This window comes from Callionymus lyra, chromosome 1 (genome assembly GCF_982586985.1).
Source record: "Callionymus lyra chromosome 1, fCalLyr1.hap1.1, whole genome shotgun sequence".
Taxonomy (NCBI): domain Eukaryota; kingdom Metazoa; phylum Chordata; class Actinopteri; order Syngnathiformes; family Callionymidae; genus Callionymus; species Callionymus lyra.
In genome coordinates this window covers 10626674-10649870 of record NC_141818.1, presented here as the reverse complement: position 1 = coordinate 10649870, position 23197 = coordinate 10626674, and the positions used below count along the sequence as shown (strand labels likewise).

At 40.7% G+C, this 23197-nt stretch overlaps 1 protein-coding gene across 2 annotated transcripts in view; it reads right to left on the bottom strand.

Annotated features, from left to right (window-relative positions):
* Window positions 1-461: 461 nt before the first annotated feature.
* The window catches only part of ebf2 (EBF transcription factor 2), a 34983-nt gene continuing 12247 nt past the window's right edge, over window positions 462-23197 (bottom strand). For both annotated transcript variants that reach the window (XM_087792696.1, XM_087792697.1), the window contains exons 7-15: window positions 8005-8086; window positions 5539-5680; window positions 4516-4646; window positions 4309-4435; window positions 4154-4242; window positions 4016-4081; window positions 2416-2590; window positions 2169-2348; window positions 462-2090 (exon numbers count right to left, since the gene is read on the bottom strand). In XM_087792696.1, the coding sequence (XP_087648822.1) occupies window positions 1864-2090; window positions 2169-2348; window positions 2416-2590; window positions 4016-4081; window positions 4154-4242; window positions 4309-4435; window positions 4516-4646; window positions 5539-5680; window positions 8005-8086 (1219 nt within the window). In that variant the 3' untranslated portion in view covers window positions 462-1863. The remainder of the gene's footprint in view (window positions 2091-2168; window positions 2349-2415; window positions 2591-4015; window positions 4082-4153; window positions 4243-4308; window positions 4436-4515; window positions 4647-5538; window positions 5681-8004; window positions 8087-23197) is intronic.

Below are 23197 nucleotides of genomic sequence, written 5' to 3'. Positions count from 1 at the left end.
TAAAAAAACAAGTCTTTACATTTTTGCTTGTAAAGAATGACAAAAACCTTTAAAAACGTTTTAAATCCAGATGGAACAAAAACTAAATCTAAGCACTTAGTAGTTGATTTCGTGATCCATTCTCAACTTAACATAACAAAACATTTGCTTGACTTGTAAATTATTATGAACAAAAGCAAAGGAAGGTTAAATCAAATCGTTGCGTCATGATTGTGTGACAAAAACCAATAAATCGTGATCAAAAAACAATATTTTTTCATCTTTTATTTGCAGCACAAAATATAATTACACCTTAGGATATAACAAATCACTGCACCAGTTTGTGGTTCCGTACCCCCGCCCGCCCGCCCGCCCTCCCAAAAAAAGATGGCTTCAAAAACATAATAATTATAATAAAATTATAATAAAATTGGTAATATTTTTTTAAATAAATAAAATTAAGGATTCATCTACAAAAAAACAAATGGCACCTAGTGTTTTTGTTTTAACATCCTGAGAAGGAAGTGTTTGTGTTATTTAAGCATTCATGAGGAAAGAAAACGTGTTCATGAGCCGTTATGGACGAATTAAATAAAAAATGATGATGTTTGTTTTTTTTTACTTAAAACGTTTAGTCTCACATTAAAATTGCAGCTTCATAGTGGAAATATATGACACATATTTTTACAATCTTTGTAAATTTTGAAGTTCCCAGAAGCTCTTTAAAAACGAGTCCTGCGTCTTCATATTTACGTCTTGAAAACCTTCTAATTTGTCGTCGTGTAAATATGTTTCATGACATTGTGCTTTTTTTTTTAAACTGCATAGTGTTGCTTCAAACATTCAAGATTTTCGTTCACGACACTGATATGACGGTTGAGTATACGTGTGAAATAAAAACATGATAGTTGTGGTAAAGCATGCATTACACGTGGAGTTTAAACAAATGAGTTACACAATCACTTTCTTTTAAGTACAAAATCAAGATGCTAAAACTCACAAACTTGGGATGTGTGTTCCAAATATAGTCGTGGTAAAAAATCCACTTAATGGAAATAATAATAATAATAATAATAATAATAAGTATAAAGGGCATCATTTATTGACTTCATTTCATCAACGGTTGGAAAAGTGAACCACTTTATAAAACACATTTATATTATTCCCTAAGCTAACTATAATAAGTTATTCTTAAATAAATCAATATACTGTATGAACTGCTTTAGCAACAAACACACAAAGATTTCTCTCGTGTAAAAACCAGAACACAAATAAAAATAAAGCGTCTACTTCTCTGGAATGTAAATCGTCTTCGAAAAGTCTTCTACAGAAAAAAAAAAAAGAGCAAAGTTTGCTGAATCAAACACACAAGAGGTGTCCGAACACAGACAAAAGGACCCTGCATCGTTCTCTCTGTCCGTCATCTGGCGAGATGGACCGGATCAGGTTTCTTAAGTTTGACACTACAAATAGTAGTCCAGTGTCAAACCAGCAATGTCTTGTCTGTGGACAAAAGATTTCTTCCTCTTCCTCCTGAAGCGACGGCGGATCTTTGGACGTTTCATCCTCCTTGTGCGTGACAAGTGGTTCAGAGACATGGCAGTGGTCTGGCTGAGGGAGGAAAGTGGCGTTTATTGAACGGTTCCCGAGCCCTCTCAGTGCCGAAAAAGAAGGGCTAAGTGGAGCAGAGGTCTGGGGGGCGGATTGGACGCTTTTTTTTTGCTACATGGAGGGAACAACCAGGCCCGTCATCGCTGGAGAGAAAGAGATGCAAAGTCTATGATTCTAATCAGAGTCTCGCAGTCATGTACATGAACATCCAGCAGCGTTCTTCTGGTCTGGCTCAGTCAAAGCGATTTTTTTTTAGGGGGTTAGTAGAAGCGTCTAGACTGAATTCGTGAGTTCAGAGAGAGGGGTCAGATAGTGAGTCGGATGGCTACCTCTGAAGCTGTTCCCCCCTGAGGCGGGGCAGGCCGGGGAGGGCGAGCCCTGGGGCCTGAGGACGGGAGCGAAAGCGCTCTTCTGTTTAGCACTGGACGGGAAGGAGGAGAAAGGCAAGAGGGAGGACGAGGAGCTGGAGCTTCCTGGGATGGTTGGACTGGAGGGCATGACTGCAGGGAGAGAGAGAAGGCAGTGGTCAGTGGTCAGTGTCGGACAATGGACGTCGTCACACGGTGATGGTCACGTACTGTAAGGTGAGCCGGTGGGGGAGGCGCTGTTGAAACCCGGGGAGCCGGGAACTCCGAGACTGGTCATCGGAACGGTGCCATAGCCCCCGGTCATCCCCCCGCTCCCGTAGCCGGACTGTTGGGGGGTGGAGGCCGAGGGGTAACCCCGCGGGGACAAGCTGCTGGAGTTCCGGATGTAACCTGGAGAGACACACAGTTAAGGTTGTGTTTTGATTCCAAACGAGTTATTGCAAGAAGATCGTCTCACCCTGACTGCTCTGGACCGGGTCCCCGATGCTGACCCCCAACTGAGACGGGTAGGACCCCAGACCCATGACGCTGCCGTGGGCCGGGGAGCTGGGGAGCGCCTGGAGTTGACTGTGAGGTCGGGGGACACTGTACAGGGCCTCGGCGATGTCGGCCGCTCGCTTCAGTAGCATGTCCTGGACGAAATGAAAACCATCAATCACTTCTGTTCGAGGACATCCTCCTCGGAACACGTCTGTTGTACAGCTTTTGCGTGGCAGAGATTCTCCTCAATATCCACCATTTTCTATTTTTCTCACTCCTTATTTTACTTTCACCAGTTAAAGATTTCTTTCTGACCTTTTGACAAATAACCCATTGAATTCTAAAACCTCACCAATGGAATAACATGTATTTACTGTCAAGTAAAATCTAATAAAATAGTTGGCAGTAAGAAAGATCCTTGTTAGTCCTAAAGGTTAACTAAGAATTTAACAACGGAAAAAAACATATTCAGGACATTTGAACCACCTCTGTTGACAGGAAGTTAAATGATAGTAACAGCGGGAGACTGTGAGTAACTTACTAGCCATGTTGAAAAAGTGATGTTTTGATCGGGGAATTGAATGTTGGCAGTCTGTGCAGTCACAGATGTGTTGGAGTTGCATGTTCCGGTGGGAATTTTTTGAAGTGTTAAAAAACTGCCGTCCCATATGTTGTTTTAGATTATCAAAACACAGTCATATTATCAATAGTGGAAACTTTTCTTGAAATGATCTGATGGTTTGTATGTTTAACTCAAAACTATCTTAAAGAAATGTTTCAAAGAACAGTTTCCAAGAATACAATCACGTTAATTCAATAACACTAGGGGCCAAATTCTTTTAGAAGTCGAGGTTGGGGACCAAACACAGTTTATATCACACAGGAAGTATAATTTACGGGAGTGTATTTAGGACAAGACCATGTTAACAGGCTGGATCTGGACCCCAATTTGATTATGCCAAATCTAAGCAAGGGCCCCTAATGTTTTAAAATCGTTTAGACTTTTTGTTTCACTCATTGTCACATGTTTACCGGTTAATTTTTTAAATAAACTTGACTTAAACTAGTTTCTTGACGTGTCGAGAGCCAAAAGCTAATAGTACTTAGGAGAAAATACCATCTTTTTTTCAAAACCAAACACATTTCAGACAGAAGTAATCAATAATACAAATAGTTTTTTCTTTCCAGTATTAAGATCCTTAATGAGTTAACTTGTATTTATTTTGGTAAAGTTTCTCGGACAAGCTACCAGTGCCGCTCATGGAACCGCCAACTAAATTTCCTCCCCTTGAGAAATCTACTTATACTCGTCTCAAGTCTTCCAAGTCAAGATTTATTTTTTTTAAAACAACAAATATGCCTATGTTTTGGCTAGTGTGGTTGTGGATGCATTGTGGGTAGTGGCTGTATGGTTCACACCTGTGACGTTATAGTTCAGTATGAGCACTATTGCGAAAACAAATATATATGTCCTGAAGCCTCTGTAGATCCCCAGTTATTTATACTATAGTAAAATATTTCTTGTTACTATCAAATGCAGTTGTTGCACGTTCAGGTTGATAGTTTTCTTCACTAACCTGATTACTATGTGGGTTTCCATAGAGCGCCTCCACCAGATCTGCTGCTCTCTTCAGAAGTATTTCCTGTCAAATCGTGAAGTCACAGACGTCAGTTTTTCATCCATCAAAAAAGTAGAAGTTCGCTTAGAAAGTCACCTTAGCCAGTTTCTCGGGGTCGCCAGGATGTCGAGGAATCACCTTCTGAAGACGTTGGAAACCGTAATCTATAGTCGGCTCGTTCAGCGCTGAAGGGAAGGAACGCGAGAGTGTCACACAAGAGCTTCCTGTTGCCGGGTGTGTTTCCTCCTCACCTGTGTAGATGAAGCGACCCGGTGCACCTTTGCAGAACTGTTTGGACTTGTACGAGAGGGTGACCTCCACCACCCCGGGGATGTGTCGGGGGGGCGTTTGGACCCGGATGGCGTGCGGCGTGATCAGCTGTGAGAGGAGAAGGAAGAGAGTTCTTGAAGCTCTGGGATCGAGTGATTCTTGAGAGGATGAACGGAGGCGACGCTCACCTCGCTCCACACCAGCATGCTTCCGAACACCACCTGCAGCCCGTCGAAGAAGTTCTCCCCGATCACGATGACCATAGCGCCACCTGTGGTCCAGCCTTCACTGGGACTGATGGCTTTGATGCAGGGGGTCGCTGTGGAGACACGGAGCACGTGTTGAGCGAAATTAAGTTTGATTAAGTTTGCATTCAAATGTCAATATTAAATTATATTAAAGTTAATGTTGATATAGTGACGTATAAATATGACAGTGATTAAGCTCAGATGATTTTCAAGTCATCAATTAAACAGATGCTTCCACATACAAGTTAGAATGAGGTACAAGGAAAAAAATTTGACGGAGAAAGAAAAGACCATTTGAAAATGAGACAGTTTGCTCATTTTTAAATTTGTTCTAATGTACTTATAGTGGATTATGGTTGCCTTTAATGTTAGTGTAGTAGAAGCATCTTTATAAGATATATGTATATCTAGTGATGATTATAGTTTAGTAATCATCACTAGATGACAGAAAATAACATTCATTTGTTAAACAATTCTATATTCAATTTACTAATTTAACATGATATTGTACTTGCATAATAACATATTTTTAAGACTATCAAGGGATTAAATCTATAATATAAAACGTATTTATAGACAAAACAAATGGTCGTTGTAGAAATCTATTCAACGTGGGTTTATGAATTTGTGCTTCTTTAGATTTAAGACCATCGTGTGCTTTTAATCCATCAGGTGTGAGCTGGATAATTATCTTGGTTAATGATCTAAGAGTAATTATGTTTGATATATAATGTTAATTATGAACGGACATTAGTCTGCTCAGCTTTTGTTGCACAAAAAAACAGTACGCTGACCAAAGTCTTATGAAAGTTTATTTTATTTAACAAAGCTGTTTGTGGCGACTCAGCTGCACTTATTTTTATTTTATTGTCAGCGAAAAAAAAAAAGTGATTTTCTTTTTTTGTCTATATTCTGCCTGGTGGGTTGATAAAGACCAGATGTCTCTGGCGTCAGTGAACTCACCGTATTCCATGCTGTTCTCCGCAGACTCTCCGGGCTCGAGCCGCCGAGCTCTGCGCCCGTGTTTGGAGTTGTTGTGGACGAACATGTTGTCGGACACGGCCAGAACATGGCCGTCAACGCTCACCGTGCTGGACAGGACCACCTGAGAGGCAGGAGAGAAGAAGATGCATGAGTGTGTGCGCCTGACTTGGACAACCGGCGTCTCCGGTTACGACCGCGAGGATCCCAGAGCAACAATTTGTTTTGTGTCCTACAGGTAATATTTCTCTCTGGGCCGTTGTTTCTCTTGTGCGATGACACCGCTCTACTATCTCGCTCGAAGGTTTTTTTCACTTGGCACTTGCACCTTCTCCTTCGCGATCCATCAATGACCGAACACATATGGAGCAGATCTTGCATCCGAGCCGGCCGTGAAAGTGCTGGATGATATATAATGCTCCCTAATTTGATTTTCTGGCCTCAGCCTGCGTGTGTTCCTCTTCACATCTGGACGTCACGGGCGACACGGAATTTAATTAACGACAGGCTTTTCATATTTTTAATGACTGGATGCTATTTTTGGGACGTGTTGATGAGTGTATACAACACGTAGAAAAAATGTTTTTAAGGGAGGGAACACATGGCTGTGGTTCAGAGGGTGAAAGTGCAAAGAGGGGGAACTACAGATGGGTGACCGGCCTGGTGCAGGGCGAGGGGGGGTAATGTTTAGAAAAATATCTGTAAATTATCGATCGAGCGAGAGACTCCTCTAGAGCTCGGCTCACCTTTGAACCCGGAGATGAGAGTTGGGGAGCGCCCGAGAGCTCGTAACTTCTCAGCCTGTGTCACATCCCGGAGTTAAAGAAAACATGCCGGATGGCAGGAAGAGCAAGAAGGAGGAAAAGTCTTTCTGGAAGGAGGAAAACTGCCGAAAAAAAAGGGGCCCCGCCTACGCCGATGAGACGGCACTGGAAGTCAGGCAAGCAGTGTCCCCTGTGACCACTTCCTGGGTCAGGTAGCATGACCTCCTCCATCTGGAGCCAATCACTCAATTCTTGACAACTTCCTGAAACACCTCAACCTATTTCCTGCTCCCAACCACCGACGCTATGTCTCCCACGATTTTTTTCTGAGTCCATTCTCTGGTCATGACACTTCTCTGACTGCATACGGATCTGGAGCTATCACCTTTGGATCCGTCTCGTGGGTTTTGGGGATTTAGAATATCTGACAACACTGGACATGTGGAGCGAAAAAAAGTATTCATCAATTATGATCGCGCTGTGTTAGTATTGGAGTTGTGTGTGTGTGTCCGTGAACTCAATATGTCTTCAAGGAATGTGATCGTCGAGTGGACAGTAACGCTCTGGCTATAGACTCACTAAAAACTTATTGTGTTATAGGTTTGAAAATATGTATGAGGACCATCTAGTCTAGGCACAGAAGCCAGGTTCCTCCTCAGGCTCCTCTTGGAATCTACCTTAGAAATGAGAGCCCACCTCTCTCGGTCTGTCCTTGGGCCTCTTCCCAGTTGGACACGACCACAACACTTTTAAGAATAATCTTATTATTTCTGCATCATTGTCCACATTTTCCCAAAACAGTTTATTTCCCATCTTTCCGAAGCCAGAACATGGAAACATTCTGTTCTTTCCAAAAACATTTCGATGACCTCTGCATTTATCAGATTTGGAGATTTGGCGTCGGGTCCAATACTCCAGATGTTCTACATTTTAGTTCAGAATCTAAGTTTATTAGTTAAAGGGTTCCCACCGAATCCTTAAAAAGCTTTGAAATGCATTCAATTCATTAATTAAAAAAGGCCTTCATTGGCATTATAATGTTGTTACTAAAAATGTCATCAGCCTCTGTAACGTTTTAAATGTTGAAATACATAAAATAACTGAAGTACAATTTACTTGAATGTGTTTCGTGCAGCAACTTTGGAAAGATACCCTTGTATCAGGCAATAATTACTTCATGCATCTCATGGAATATAAGAACTCTTTTCTAGAGGACTAAAAACTTTTTACATTTTATATTAAATTAAAAGTTGTTTCTTAACTTTAGTAATACGATGGGTTTCTTTTTCTTTACTGACGATTGTTAATATGGTCTGATAATTAATTCAAAATGGTATTAAAACATCTCTCATTGAAATTGCCTTAAGCTGAAGAAACCCTTTGTTAAATAAGTCGCCTTTTTTCGTCCGACTCGTGTCCTTTTGCTGGATTATTTTCCCCCATTAGATACTTTTTGATGCACCAATCGTTGCCCTTGTGGCATCTTAAGGTAAACCCGATGAACTGGAGACTTAATGGTCCAGTAAATACGCTTCTGGCGAACTGAAAGTTGAACAGTCGGTGAAAGACGAGGATGTTTTCGTGGTCAAGTCTTGAATCCGAGCTCATCCATCGCAACATCAACATCTTCATCGTCATTCCGCTTCTTCCACGGAGTTCACACACTCTCAGCATCCGTTCTCACCTGGAATCTCCTCATGTCTCTGGGGTTTCCTGCCGTCTTCAGGCAGTTCTGGTTGCACTTCAGGAAGAACTTCAAGAAAAACCTGCAAAGGTAAATAAAGGGACACGTGTTTGTACATCAGTGGCTAATACATCACAGGAGCGCCGACATTAACACTCAAAGGATTCAAGGCAGACGTTCATTATATCTTCGAGAGACAGGTTTATGGACATCAAGCCAAGATGTTGTTTTTTTTTTTATATTTAAGTCGCTTCGATTAGACTTTAAATCAAGTAATGAGAATCTGAAGCACAGTCCGCGGTTGTTGTGTTTCAAAGTAAGTGATGTACGGCGAGGGACTCCTGGGACTTGAGGTATCCCACAATTCTGTATCTGAATCCCCACATGGGACCGGAGAGGGAAATGAAGTGAGGACGACTACAGAGGAGGTAGAGATTGAGGCGCAGGCACTGGTGGACATGAATTTTGTGTCTCATTACATATGTGAGGTACTTTTGAGAGTGATAGACGGCCGAGATGAAGCGGGAGAGAAGGTGCTGATAGCATCCCCTGCACCAAAGGAAAGCCAGCCAGAATAGGTGGAATAAATACTGGAGACGGAGAATACGGAGAGAGAGACTCCAAATCCCAGGTGGACGCAGTTCGGCAACATCGGCCCGCTGCCATGGCAACGCAGCTCTGCCGCAATCCCAAAGTCCCCACGCTGAGTGCAAAGACGGGAATGGGAAAGAGAAGGCAACAACAAGAACACATTCCATCAGTGAAAGAAAAGAGAAAGACTCGGCGAGTTGATGAGCGGATCTCAGGAAATATTTCTCATTTACGATATTGTGGAGCTGATTTAACAGCAATACCACCCAGAATATCTTTTCGCTAATAAATCATTGTAATGAAGAGCAGCTTTTTTTTTTTTGGTGGGGGGCTTCATACACCCCCCCCCCCTACTGTACCCCCATACTTTCTGGAGAGTTTCCGAATTCCCCTCATCTTTTCCCGGAGATATTCATCATTTTCTCAAACTTTCTCCCGAGCGACTCAACCCTGGAAGCTTTTCTCCTTGTTCAGTTCTGATATCTGGTGAATTATTGCGTTGAGGTCGATTGCTATTGACATTGGAGGTTCAAACCCAAACCCGCCTCCCACGAATGAACATCTGCAACTGTTCTAAGATGAATGTTCTCCTGCTCCTCAGTAGCCTGGACGTCCCTCCTGTGCAGGTCCCGACCAGATATTTGTGTCGTTCCAAACCATTAACTATTTTAGGAATTCTCTTTTTTTTTATGTTCGAGTCAGATTCGCTTGAAGGATGATTCATAAACTTTAACTCGGGGAATTAAAGCGGTTCTCTGCCGGTACTTATCCGGGCCTCGTGGGGTCAGAATAGAATTGTTTTTGCGGTTTGACAAAACGTTTTCATTTTTCACGTTTTAGTGCCACTTGTAAAAACATTTTCTGCATTATGTTGTGTTTTTGTACCTTTTACACCACATTTACAAAGTTATTTTAAAACAACATACATTTTTTAAATTTAAAGTATCATCGTATCCACTATTTTTGCGATAAAGTTATTTAAACTTTCAAGTCGTTTAATAATCGTATACACAATTCTATGTTTCATAGTGTTACGTTATATTTTAACTTGTAAAAACAACTCTGCCTTAAACGGCTCGTAGCAACAATAATTGAAGATAAAATATAACTGATAATGATAATAATAGATGATATTATTTTAATGCAATTAATTATTTAGTTATTTTTACTGTTGAGTTCCTTTTTAATTACGTTTTTATAAATTGAACCATCATGTTTCTTTCTGCACACATTCCCAGAAAAAAAAACAGAATTAATCTGTTTTATACTTTTATATTTTAATATACCCTCTCTTGTTTTAAAGTGTTTAGTCTGATTTTCACTCACAAATACATAATTTGACCTGACTTTTGTATGCATTATAACTATTACTGATTATTATGAATGATCTCTTTTTAATGCAACTAATTGTGTTTTTTATCTTCACTTTTTCAGTTACATTTTTAAAAACTGAACCCTCACATTTCTTATTCTGACCTTCCCAACAACACACCCAGAAAAATATTGTGCAGAATTAGTCTGTTTGTTAATACTTTTCTTTAATTTCTACATATAGAAGAATATCTTTGATCTTGAAGCAGGTTTTTTGTTATACAATCATTTTCTCTTATAACGATTCATTTCTGTCTGAATTTTCATTTAATTTTAACATTTATTCGTTCTATTTAACGCTTGTAAGCGGACTAAATACTTGGTAATGTGTACTCAGTACACAGGCCTGTGAAGTAATCGCTGTTATCAACGCTCTCATCGCGCCGAGTGACATCATCAACGTCCGACGTTGAGATCCTCGAGCGCTTGTCACACTTTCTGAGGAGGTTCTTGACCTTGTTTGTTGACTCCATCCCATCATCCCTTGTTTGTTCCCAACCAGATGCCTCACACACACATGCACACACGCCCACTTTAATACACTGACACACAGCCGCCCTCCCCACCTTTGCCCCCCCCCACCCCTCCCTCCCCAGCCTCCCAAAAACCTATTGAGTCAACTTTTCACCCCCCTCAGTTCGGACGCACACAGCTGCAAATGCTGAAATTAAAGCGAGACATTGAGGCATATATTAGCATGCATTAGCCGCTTCCCCCTGCCCACTTAACATGCAAATCTCCAGCCTCGTCGCCTCGCACCTTCTGCCACACATTCATTTGCTGAATTATAATTAGACTAATCTTGCATAATTAATAAGAAGTCGAGGACCCTCTGTTTTTTTTTTTTTCATTTTATCCCCCCCTCGCTCTATTGTGGTTACAAAAGTTTAATATTGCTGTTGTTTGTTTTTGTTTTGGTAACGTCAGACGCTCACTCCCCGGCCCACTGGGACCAGGCCCAGGGATTCAGAGGTGATCCCCGTGTCACATGCAAAAAACCCGAAATTCAAAGAAGGATTTTCTTTTTGTTTGTTTTATCGTGTCCACACTGAATATTCCAGTCCATTAAACGAGTCTGTTCAAATACCGACTGATATTCAGACGCTAATGGGAAGTTTGATAAAGGTTGTGTCAACATTTTTATCTTGCGTTCAAATATTGAATTATACTTTTATTTCATCGTGAAAATAACAGTTTATGCTGGCGCTCGCTCACCAGTTCTTGATATATTCTTAAGAAGTACTGTTTTTTTTATATCTTTAAATTGACTTCTGATGCCCTGAAGCGCCGTCGTTGAACTGTTCATGGAGACAAAAGACTGATAGTATCTCCAGTGTTCGCTTCTTTAGCGTCAACAACAATTATTACCTCCATTATTGATGACCTCGACTATGTTTGCAGCATTTTAACACTGTATCCTAATAGTCATCATTTTAACGGCATGAAAAAGCTCAACATAACTAAACCATGTAAAAATATATCATATATAAAATATATAAAAATATACATTTAAATCTTGATTTAGGGAATGATTGAGGAGAGTTAATAATATATATGTAATCATCTTTATTTTTAACTAGTTTAATCTTAAAATAACTGAACCATTTAAAAAATAAATAAATATGTATATACATGTATGTATATACATTTGTGTGTGTATATATATATATATATATATATATATAAACATAATCTTGACTTGACTTTTAACTAGTTAAACCTTTAAAATAACTGAACCATGTACATATATATATATATATAATAATAAAATAACTTTTATTTTAAAGTAGGAATAAAATAAAAAGTTCCATCATGAAGACATTCAATTAAACAACAACTGCTCAATTAAAGATAAATACAAACAGGTATATAGAATAGTTTGTGTAGAGTATAATTATAAATTAAATATGAATTAGTTTTGCTTTTGTATGTTAAACTGTAATTCCTGTGATTTACTTTAATAACGAAAAAAGTTAGACGTAAAATAAGTTTTAATAATTGAATTATTTTCTATACAATTCAACTTTTAAAAAAGATGGATATGCAAGAAAGTTTGCAAAAGCTTGAATTAAAATGTTTAGAATTTAACTCAAAATTGAATGTTCCCTGCTCCCTTTAAAATATCTTTATTTTTACCATTTTTTCCCTGAATAATAAGAAACCAACTTTGATTATGAAGTTCCTGTGTTTCTCTAAAAACCCTGTGGATCATTTTCCTCTCTGGAGTCACAGGGAGTGTTTTTTTTTTTCTTCTCCTCCTCTGTCTTCACTTCTGTATCTGTGTAAGGGCCTCCCTTCTCTTTTGTCTGCATCTGTTTCGGTTCCCAAGAACAAACACAGGCCTCGCAGCACGCCGCCACCCTGCGAGTGGTGACACCACACTTAGTCGCCGCTGCTTTCACGCTCATCAAACACGCAGACGGAACAATGCAAAAATAAAAACGTGTTATTTTCTTTATCAGACTTTTCTGCTCCCGCTCGAGCGCCGGCCCTCCATCTGTTGCACAGAAGTGCTGCTGAGTGAGCGTCACATGTGGGCCCAATCATGGAGCGGCAGCTAAGTGGTACCAGACCGCCGGCAAAAATGTTCATAGGCACTCATCAGCACTAATCACTGCTGACATAAACTGCCGTTTCACACAGACATAAAACACAAAACCTCTTTTGCTCATCGTGGAGCAGAGTTTATGGATGCCAGAGATCTTGAAGTTCAGCTTCTCCAGTTAAAGTTACTGAAGGTTTAAATCCCTCAGCTGCCTTTTATTTGTGCACTTACAGCTACGTTTGTTAGGTTTGGTTGTTTGTTAACTGTTTATGAGGATTAATGTGCTTTAACTTCAGATTTATTCATGTTTTTCCTTTCAATTTTTAAGTTTTAATGAGTTTATTTATGGAAAATACTAAATCTGTGCACCAACTATAAAGAAATTAAGTAAATTTGATTTTTAACTATTTTAATCATAAAATAAGTGAACTATTTCAATAAAAAATATACATCTACATCTTGATTTTTAACTAGCTTTACCCTGAGGAACTGAACCATGTAAAAAGTTATCATAACCTTGATTTTAACTAGTTTAACTTGAAAAGAACTGAACCATGTCAAAATATAAATCTACATCTTGATTTTTAACTAGTTCAATCATAAAAGAAACAAACCATGTAAAAAAATGTAATAATAAACTTGATTTTCAACTGGTTTAACTTAATAAAAACGGACACATGTAAAATAAATATATAACATAATCTTGATTTGTAACTAGTTAACCTCAAGCAACTGAACCATGTAAAAAGTTATCATGACCTTGATTTAAACTAGTTTTATCTTAAATTAAAGATTATGCTATCAATTGTTTTTACATGGTCCATTTCTTTGAACTAGTTTAACCTCAAAAGAACTGAACCATGTCAAATATAAATCTACATCTTGATTTTTAACTATTGTAATCGTCAAAGAACTGAACCATGTATAAAAAATAATAATAATCTTGATTTTAACTAGTTTATCCTCAAGGAACTGAACCATGTAAAAAGTTATCATGACCTTGATTTTAACTAGTTTAATTGGAAAAATAAGGATTATGCTATCAATTGTTTTTACATGGTCCATTTCTTTTTAACTAGTTTAACTTCAAAAGAACTGAACCATGTCAAAATATAAATCTACATCTTGATTTTTAACTAGTTCAATCGTAAAAGAACTGAACCATGTATAAAAAATAATAATTATCTTGATTTTAACTAGTTTACCCCAAGGAACTGAACCATGTAAAAAGTTATCATAACCTTGATTTTAACTAGTTTAATCTGAAAAATAAAGATTATGCTATCATATGTTTTTACACGGTCCATTTTTTTTTAAACTAGTGTAATCGTAAAAGAACTGAACCATGTATAAAAAATAATAATAATCTTGATTTTTAACTGGTTTAACCTCAAAAGAACTGACCCATGCAAAATAAATGTATAACATCTGATCTTGATTTGAAACCAATTTAAGTGAATAACTTAATCGAACAATCAATTTCAATTGAAAATCAAACATATTTTGCCGTGTATGTCCTTGCTTTTTATATTTTTACAACGCATTATTTAAATGTTTCAACAACTAAGCATCAATAAAGCAATAACATTATGTTCTCGCCACTTATTTATAATCTCCACGTGTGTCACAGATCCAGATCCTCTCACCGATAAAAGTTTTATCAAGAAATAATTTCAAAAACATCTTTTGAATGAGTTGTCGGGTCAGAAAAGACCACCCGTCTTCAACTCACCTGAAATCCTTCTCAACTGAGACACACACACAAACACACACATACCAAGCATGAGCACACACAGAGAAAAAATAAAACAGTGTCCTGACACTGGAGGGGGGTACGGTGGGGGGGCGTGGGTGGAAAATTAGGAAACCAGATGTGAAGCATTAAAACTCAGTGACATGCTGAGGGCTTCCCTCTGCCACACTCACACACCAAGAGCACTAACTCACACTCGGACCCACACGTGTGCACATACATGTGCACATGTCACACGTAAGGAGATTCACTCGGTAGAAGTCGGATGAATAAACGATCTGTTCTCACCACCGGGGCCGCTGACCCGGGAATGTCTCGGAGATCTACAGATGGGTCGTCATGCATCAGCGTCGGGATATGCTACCAATTAGTACATGTACCCCGGCTGAGGAATGGCCGGGAGATTCGGGGGGGGGTGATGTTTTGTTTTCCTCCGTTGGGAAAGCTAGGTTTGGGGGGACGACGGGGGGGACGGGTGGTAATAAATACCCCTAGACTAGGCTCCCCTGGCAGACTGGAAGCTAGACTGGTCACCAGGGTTAACACTCAGGGCACATGACCTTTGACACTGCTAATGGGGCACAGAAAACCCTCCACGAACTGATACCCCCTCTGTCACATACCACCACAGGACCTTTCACACCAGCCCCCCCACTCCTCCAATCAGGATATCTCCAGCATCGGCTTCACACGTCCGTCACCACCATGTGTGTGTGGAAACCAAAACAACTTCTCTCAATCAGAGAAGTTCCCGATACTGTCGACATGTTCCTCACCGACCGAGAACCGGTCTTTAGGAGTCCAGGAGAGTCTTGGACCGAGTCACGAGATGATTCTGGACGTTCTTGTATGTCACGAGATGAACTTAAACATCAGATGCAAGTCACTAGAAGACGCTTCATTTTTAACGCAGTCATTAGCAACTCTTCGTGGAAGATTTAAGACTTTATCTGACTTTATTTGTACCTCAAATGATCTACTTATGTCAAAAGTTTTCTTTATTTTTTTAACTTGTATTATTCTACATATTTAGCGGGTTTCTTCTTTTTTTTTACCTCGAGGATTTGTACTATGTAAAAAGTTATCATAACCTTGATTTAAACTAGTTTAATCTGAAAAATAAAGATTATGCTATTAATTGTTTTTACATGGTCCATTTCTTTTTAACTAGTTTAACCTCAAAAGAACTGAACCATGTTAAAATATAAATCTACATCTTAATTGTTAACTAGTGTAATCGTAAAAGAACTGAACCATGTAAAAATAATAAAGATCGTGATTTTAACTAGTTTAATCAGAAAAATAAAGATTATTCTAACAATTGTTCTTACATGGTCAATTTTTTTTAACTAGTTTAATGTGAAAAATAAAGATTATGATATCATATGTTTTTACAGTTTACATTTCTTTTTAACTAGTTTAACATCAAAATAACTGAACCATGTTAAAATAAACATCTACATCTTGATTTTTAACTAGTGCAATCGTAAATTATAATAATCTTGGCTAGTTATTTTTAACTGGTTTAACTTAGAAAAACTTAGAGAAACTTTATTGATCAATTGTATTATTCTACATATTTAGCAGGTTTCCCCTTTTTTTTTTTAAAATAACTTTATGTCAAATTCCCAATGTATTATTTAAATTAAAAGTCTATACAAACTTTAGCAGGAACAAAAATAACCAACATTCTTTATCAGTTCCCTTTAGAAGAGTCCGAGGTGGTTTTCACGATACATCAACGACTGCCTTCACCGCGGACTCACAACAAGAGAGAATTATTGAAGCGCAGACATACGTCCGCTTTCAATCTCTCGCCACATTCCGCTCAATCTGTCGGTTCCCAGATGGATTGTAGACATTTAGATGTTTGCTTGGTCGGGACTTCTGAACTCTTGAGGTTTAATGTTTGTGTGTTTTTTAGTTGGTATTTCAAGCACTGTACCGTACTATTCTATTAATGAAGCACGTAAACACATGTTTTCACACAAAAGTGAATTGGAAAACAACGATAGTACTGTACAGTTAGTAATAATAAAATACAAAAACAGCAAGATGAGAATCTAGAATGAAGAATGTAAAATGGGTAGAAAGAATACATTTTTTTTGATTTAATGTATCAAGTAGTCTTTTAAGAGTATAAATGGACGATGGTGTTGATGATTTTGTATCTTGTGGTTTTATCCGATAAAAGTGTTTATCTGATTATTTAGAAACAGTTACTTTACAAATTTAAATCCTTGTCTAATTTGTTTTGAAATCAGTTTATGCCAAATTCTTTAATATATTTTCATTTTATTATTTCATCCTTTATTTTTTTTGTGTTTATTTTTTGTGAGTGTGTTGTTGGACAGTCATTGTATATGCTGGTCGAGTGTGTACCGAGTGTGTACCGAGTGTGTACCGGCGGAGTTTGTGGAGAATCCATCTTAAAGTTCTCTTGAATACGGTAAAGGTAACAAAGTCCACCAACTTAATACTATCACCGATGTACTATCATCAAGACTTATTGGTTAATCTTAGTGTACTGAGCTCGGAAAAACTGATCATTATCCTTCATCAACCATCTTATATATTTATATTTTCTTTGTTTGTGTGACAGTTTTCTTGCAAATGTTAAAATACTTTTTTCTCTCAGAAAAACTACACCTCAACCAATACGACTTCGCAAAATGTTACTTTTTAAATCAGAACCTGAGCCTCGTCTTGTTGGCGAGAATTTTGAGTCTGTGGCCAGATTTTGACTTCATGTCTTCCATAATGTTGTAGTGAAAGTAGTGGTTTGAAGACGTTTTCCAAGAGGCTTGTGGTGCAACTTTTACTTTCTGTAAACTCTTTTAATGTCATCGCTTGTTGCCAAGTAGTTGCTGAACCTCATGATCGACAGAAGCTCCCTCTCTTTACCTCCTCTCTCCTGCCTCCCCTCTCTTTACCTCCTCTCTCCTGCCTCCCCTCTCCTGCCTCCCCTCTCTTTACCTCCCCTCTCCTGCCTCCCCTCTCTTTACCTCCTCTCTCCTGCCTCCCCTCTCTTTACCTCCTCTCTCCTGCCTCCCCTCTCCTGCCTCCCCTCTCTTTACCTCCCCTCTCCTGCCTCCCCTCTCTTTACCTCCTCTCTCCTGCCTCCCCTCTCTTTACCTCCTCTCTCCTGCCTCCCCTCTCCTGCCTCCCCTCTCTTTACCTCCCCTCTCCTGCCTCCCCTCTCTTTACCTCCTCTCTCCTGCCTCCCCTCTCTTTACCTCCTCTCTCCTGCCTCCCCTCTCTTTACCTCCCCTCTCCTGCCTCCCCTCTCTTTACCTCCCCTCTCCTGCCTCCCCTCTCTCCTTCCTCCCCTCTCTTTACCTCCTCTCTCATGCCTCCCCTCTCCTGCCTCCCCTCTCTTTACCTCCTCTCTCCTGCCTCCCCTCTCCTGCCTCCCCTCTCTCCTTCCTCCCCTCTCTTTACCTCCTCTCTCCTGCCTCCCCTCTCCTGCCTCCCCTCTCTTTACCTCCTCTCTCCTGCCTCCCCTCTCTCCTGCCTCCCCTCTCTTTACCTCCCCTCTCTTACCTCCCCTCTCTCCTGCCTCCCCTCTCTTTACCTCCCCTCTCCTGCCTCCCCTCTCTTTACCTCCCCTCTCCTGCCTCCCCTCTCTTTACCTCCCCTCTCCTGCCTCCCCTCTCTTACCTCCCCTCTCTTACCTCCCCTCTCTTTACCTCCTCTCTCCTGCCTCCCCTCTCTCCTTCCTCCCCTCTCTTTACCTCCTCTCTCCTGCCTCCCCTCTCTCCTTCCTCCCCTCTCTTTACCTCCCCTCTCTTACCTCCCCTCTCTCCTGCCTCCCCTCTCCTGCCTCCCCTCTCTTTACCTCCTCTCTCCTGCCTCCCCTCTCTCCTTCCTCCCCTCTCTTTACCTCCCCTCTCTTTACCTCCCCTCTCTTTACCTCCCCTCTCCTGCCTCCCCTCTCTTTACCTCCCCTCTCCTGCCTCCCCTCTCGTGCCTCCCAGGCCGGCTTCACCCCTGCAACCTCAAACGCGGCCGGTCTCGCCACTAAACTTGAGCTGCTGTGACAAAGGCAAACATTTGGAGCGCCGGCGCTGATTTATGGAGCTTCTCGGTGCCGTAAAAGCGTCAGTGCTGCCACGGCCGAGGTCTCGGGGAGGAAGGGGACGGACGAGGTAATCAAGTGTTGCAACATGGTCTCCCCCGGGTGCCCGAGTGTTTAACGGCATAACCTTCTCCTCGCTGCTAAATGTGCATTTTTTAAAAAAAAGTATATATAACATGAATAAATGTTTAAATCTCACAAGCGCAGCCAAAGTTGCGCCACATGGGACTCCGGGGGGTCAGACGGATGGATACGGGGGGAAAAGATATTCCGAGGGACGTGAATTCACAACCAGGACGGGGAATAGAAAAAGTCTCATCGGGTGACCTGACCCCTCTCCCAGAATTCCCGGCGTCTCCTGCGGGACGGAGATTCAGAATTCACTCTCATAACTGTCAGACATGGATCAGCCGCCGCAGCCCAAAAGAGTTTCTGGAGAGCAGGTCAGCGAGGAACACACTCCGGCGCGCCAACAACACTCAACGGCAATTAAGACACAAAGCAACAAAAAAAAAAGCCGTCATGTTGTCTGCGGATCAAAAGATGATCTTCTGAGGGAAGGAACAATGATTCTGGGATGGATGCCACCGCCAGGAAAAAGAGGAGCAAACAACAGAAGAAGAAGAGATGTCTTCTTAATTAGCCAGTAATGATAAGATCTGACAAACAACATCTGTTTCCAGGAAGAGCGAGGGAAGAGGGGAGGGAAACGGAGAGAGAGAGAGAGAGGGCAGGAGAGAAGAAAGGAAGGAGGACACGCGGCGGAGAAACCTGTGAAGCCGAGACAACAGGGACCGGCGTGTAGGAAAGTAAAGGGGGAGCTGAGATGATGTGTCGAGGAGGAGACGCCGTGTAGCGTGACTCGACGGGAGAGGAGGCTGACAGGGTTGAAGGAGGCGAGGAGACGAGGATGACAGACGTGGAGGAAAACAGATCAAAACCAGACAGAGGTGAGATAATTGATGGCGGAGGAGAAACTTGTGAAGAGACGGTCCGGACCTTCTGTAATTTACTGTCCCTGGCTAATACGTAGCAAACGTGTGGAGGGGAGGAGGAGGAGGAGGAGGAGGTGGAGGTGGAGGGGCCACCGGGAGGGCAGGCCCACTGTTGGGGCTCTCAGCAGGCCTGCTGGGATCCTGTCAGCAGTCGCATCACCTTCTGCCCCCCAGTCCTGACGGATTCATCAGCACCCCTCGCTCAGTCCGTCTGATCTCGGCTTTTCTTACACAACTCAAGTTGAAATGACAACATTTAAAACTCGGGAAATAAATTGATTTTGCTTTACGAGGGGTTTAACTTCAGTGTTTCCCCATCAAAATGAATATTATATATTATAATATAATAATATATATTGATAAAATAATCAATAATTCTTCCTAACCAGGCTGTCAAGCCAAGCTTAAATAATCTCAAGTTTTTGGAACATCCTTTAATATCACAAAACTTTCTAACTCGGAAGATGTCATGCTTTTATTTTGAAAAGCTGGGGACAGTTCAAACCCTTCTATCAATCTCAATATAATATTCAATCTCAAGCTAGCTCGTGTTGTCTCTCAAGTGTTTGTGTAGAGACCATGAAGACCTGATGAAAATTATCGTCTAAAAGTATAAAAACGTTTAAGTTTTTGATTCAGGATGGAATTCTAGAAAACATTGGGCTTTAGTGAGCCTGGTCTGGAAAAGCGCTATATAAATACAAATTACTTACTTACTTTCTTACTTAAATTTGGTGTTTAACTGGAAGTTAAAATATTCCAAAACACAAATATTTAGACTTATGTCACAACTGAATTTTATGTGCGATAAAATATAGATTATATGTCCGCAAACATTTTTGTAAGATGTTTAAATGAGACAGATTTAACACCAGACAAATGTTTTCAAAGCAATTACTTCTTGGTTAGAAATGAAAAGAAGAAACATTTACTTTATCATTTTAAATGCATTTTTTTTTTATCTTTAAATCCAATTATGAGTAAATTTAATAAACCTAAATAATTATATTTGATAAATTTAAATGCTAAACGGTTGATTTGTGATGCCTGTTTTCTTTTTTTAAATAGCTACCATTGATTTTTTGAAAGTATTAAAATTCAGCACAGTGTGTTTATTCTGGCCCTACAAGCAAAAAGATCTAGTAAAATATCTTTAATTGTAATTCTTAAAATCCACTGACTCAGCAGCGTTACATATATCGGGGCCAAATGTCCAAGAGTCTTGAATATATCACAGAAAAAGTTTGAAAAATCCAGACGAAATCCGACTCCTGCGAGGTTTAGCTTCCCCCAGATTCCCAACAAATAGATAAACAAACAAGTCGGCCGGCGCCGACCCACTGGGGGATTGTTAAGTCATTAGTGAAACCTAAGACCCGTTACAGAGGTGCTGACCAGACCTCCCGCTCTCCTCCGACTGACCACGAGTCCCGCTCAACAATGACTGAACCTCCAGCCGAAACCTGCGCCTCGCACACGCTCACACGCCTCGAGTGCCCTCGACATCGTCCTAATCTGCCCCTTCTGATCTGCTAAGTACCCCCTACTTAATTTCTCAAGCGAAGGTGAACCCTATTAGCAGCCAGACAAATGAGAGGGTTCGCCCCTGCTACTCTTAAAGAGCGAGGCCTTTCAGGGTGCTATTGAGCCGAAACTCAAAACTTCTTAATCCCCCCCTCTTCTCTCCGCAGCCCTCTCCAATCCCACCCACTCCAGGCCCCCCGCTGTGACTCCACATTAGCTAATTGCTAGTCCATTGCTATTTCCTGTCAAAACATTTCTCCAGCGCTCCCGTGTTTCCGACAGCCCCCTCTGCAGGCTCTGGAAATGAAAACAAACCGGGGCCTTCCACTGGTGTCAAGGTTCAAGCAGTACCACTGGCGACCCCCCCTCCACCCTCCCTCCCCCTGGAGTCCCAGGTACTGCCAAACTTGTGCATCCCAAAGGGGGTCCCTGAACTAATCTCCCCGGCAGTCAAACTCTTAGTGAGGCTTTCACTGCTCTGGACACTACCTGTCAGGGAGTTTGATATTCCAGACACCGCAACCGTCTCTCGCTGTCTGTCTTCATGTCACTCTCCATTCCTGCGTCGGCCCCCCCAAGGGAGGAGCCATCTCAGTGGTCCTGTGCCAGCTGCTCAGTGGTCCAGCCTGTGTGGCAGTGTGCAGCGGAGCCTCAGGGCCCTGTCGCCACGCTGCCTTGGCCCCTCTCTTACTTTTTCAGAACTGACAAGTGGTCTGAAGGGAGCGTCCGGCACCGGGGGCCCACCGGGGAGAGAGACCTGCTTGAGGGCGGGATGAGGCGACCGGTGTAACCAGAGTCTATCCATGCATACTAGCCAGTAAATAAAAAAAAAACTCCGTAACGGTAACTCAAATCTTACGCCTTCCCACACACACACACATAATAACACCATTACATTCCGTGTTAGCCAATAGCTGGCTGCCTCATTTCAATATCAATTTCTGTATCTACATAGGGTCTAATCACAAGAGTTATCTCGGGCCGCTGCACCCCCGGCTTCCTCCTAATACATATATTTAAGTTGTTTCATTTTTGGAGCAAATTGACAATCTGCCGGTCGCTTTCAGATGTTGATTAGTCGATTTATTTCCGTGCATCTGTTTGTAACTACAATTTGCCACGTTTGAATAAACAATATATGGATTTTTCAGGGTATCAGTTGCACGTAGAAGCAACATATCCTGGTTTTTAAATCAGGTCTTTCTGGAAATCTTTATTATTTATTTATGGTTTAGATTTTATTTTTTTATTGACTGTTCATGATGGATGAAGCGCCACGATGAGAAATGACAACCATTAGTTTGATTTATTTCATCAAAAACGTTGATTCTTTAGAGGTCCAGGCCCGTGCCAGGATCAACAGAGACCCTTCCAGCCAAATTTTTCCAACTCGGCGTCTGAGAAACCGATCTCTTGTCAACGACGTTGTTGTCTCGCGCGTAACAACTCTCGAGTGTGTGCGCCTATGATGACCTCAGTGGGCGACTTGGCGTCCGTCCTGAGAGTGCATCGGGGAGCGGAGAAGAATGTGCCCTCTGACACCGACATGAAAACATGTTGCTGCATTTATTCTTTGGCTGAAGGTTTAATGTTCTTTCCCAAAGAATTGTATTTTCCTTTTTTTTTTGGCTGGTTGTGAATGATGAGGGGGGATGATGTTCTGTTGTTGGGAGAGATGGGATGTGGTTTTCGAGGCCGAGTCGAATGTTTGTGTAAGACGGAAACAAAATGTTTTTTTAACCAACTTGGGCTCAAATCCGAATAATCAAATTTAAACGATTTTGGCAAAAGATAATGATTATGAATCGTTATTCAATTTTTAAAATATGTATCTCCAAATAAACATTTTAGTCTTTAACTGTTTTTCATTTTATCTCATCATGAAAACTGTTTAAAAGCTGGTGGTTTCATCCATGACAGATTTTTTTTATTTTTAAATAATACAATATTGACTGATTTTTTTTCGATCATCGCGGTTTTAAGTTATCATGGCTACAAACATGCAGCATCTTTTACTGTCATTTTGGCTTCTTTCAAGTCACCAAATAGTTAAAGAAAACAATTCAAATGCATGTAAAATACACTTAATTAAATGGAATTTTGCATCAATTTGATTTTATCTCGCCTGTAAATATGCAATTTTAAGCAAATTCCACGAGAAGTCTATTAAATCTATTATTTTTTACGCTAAATTAAAAAAGTTGCCTGGTTATAATTTCCCAAAATGCACTGCAAAAAATCTCTCCATATATGACTTAAAGCTGCGATGATGATGAATGTGAGGGAGGGATTTTATTTGTTATGATTAAGCTTCAGTTTAAGTGATCTGGTTGTCA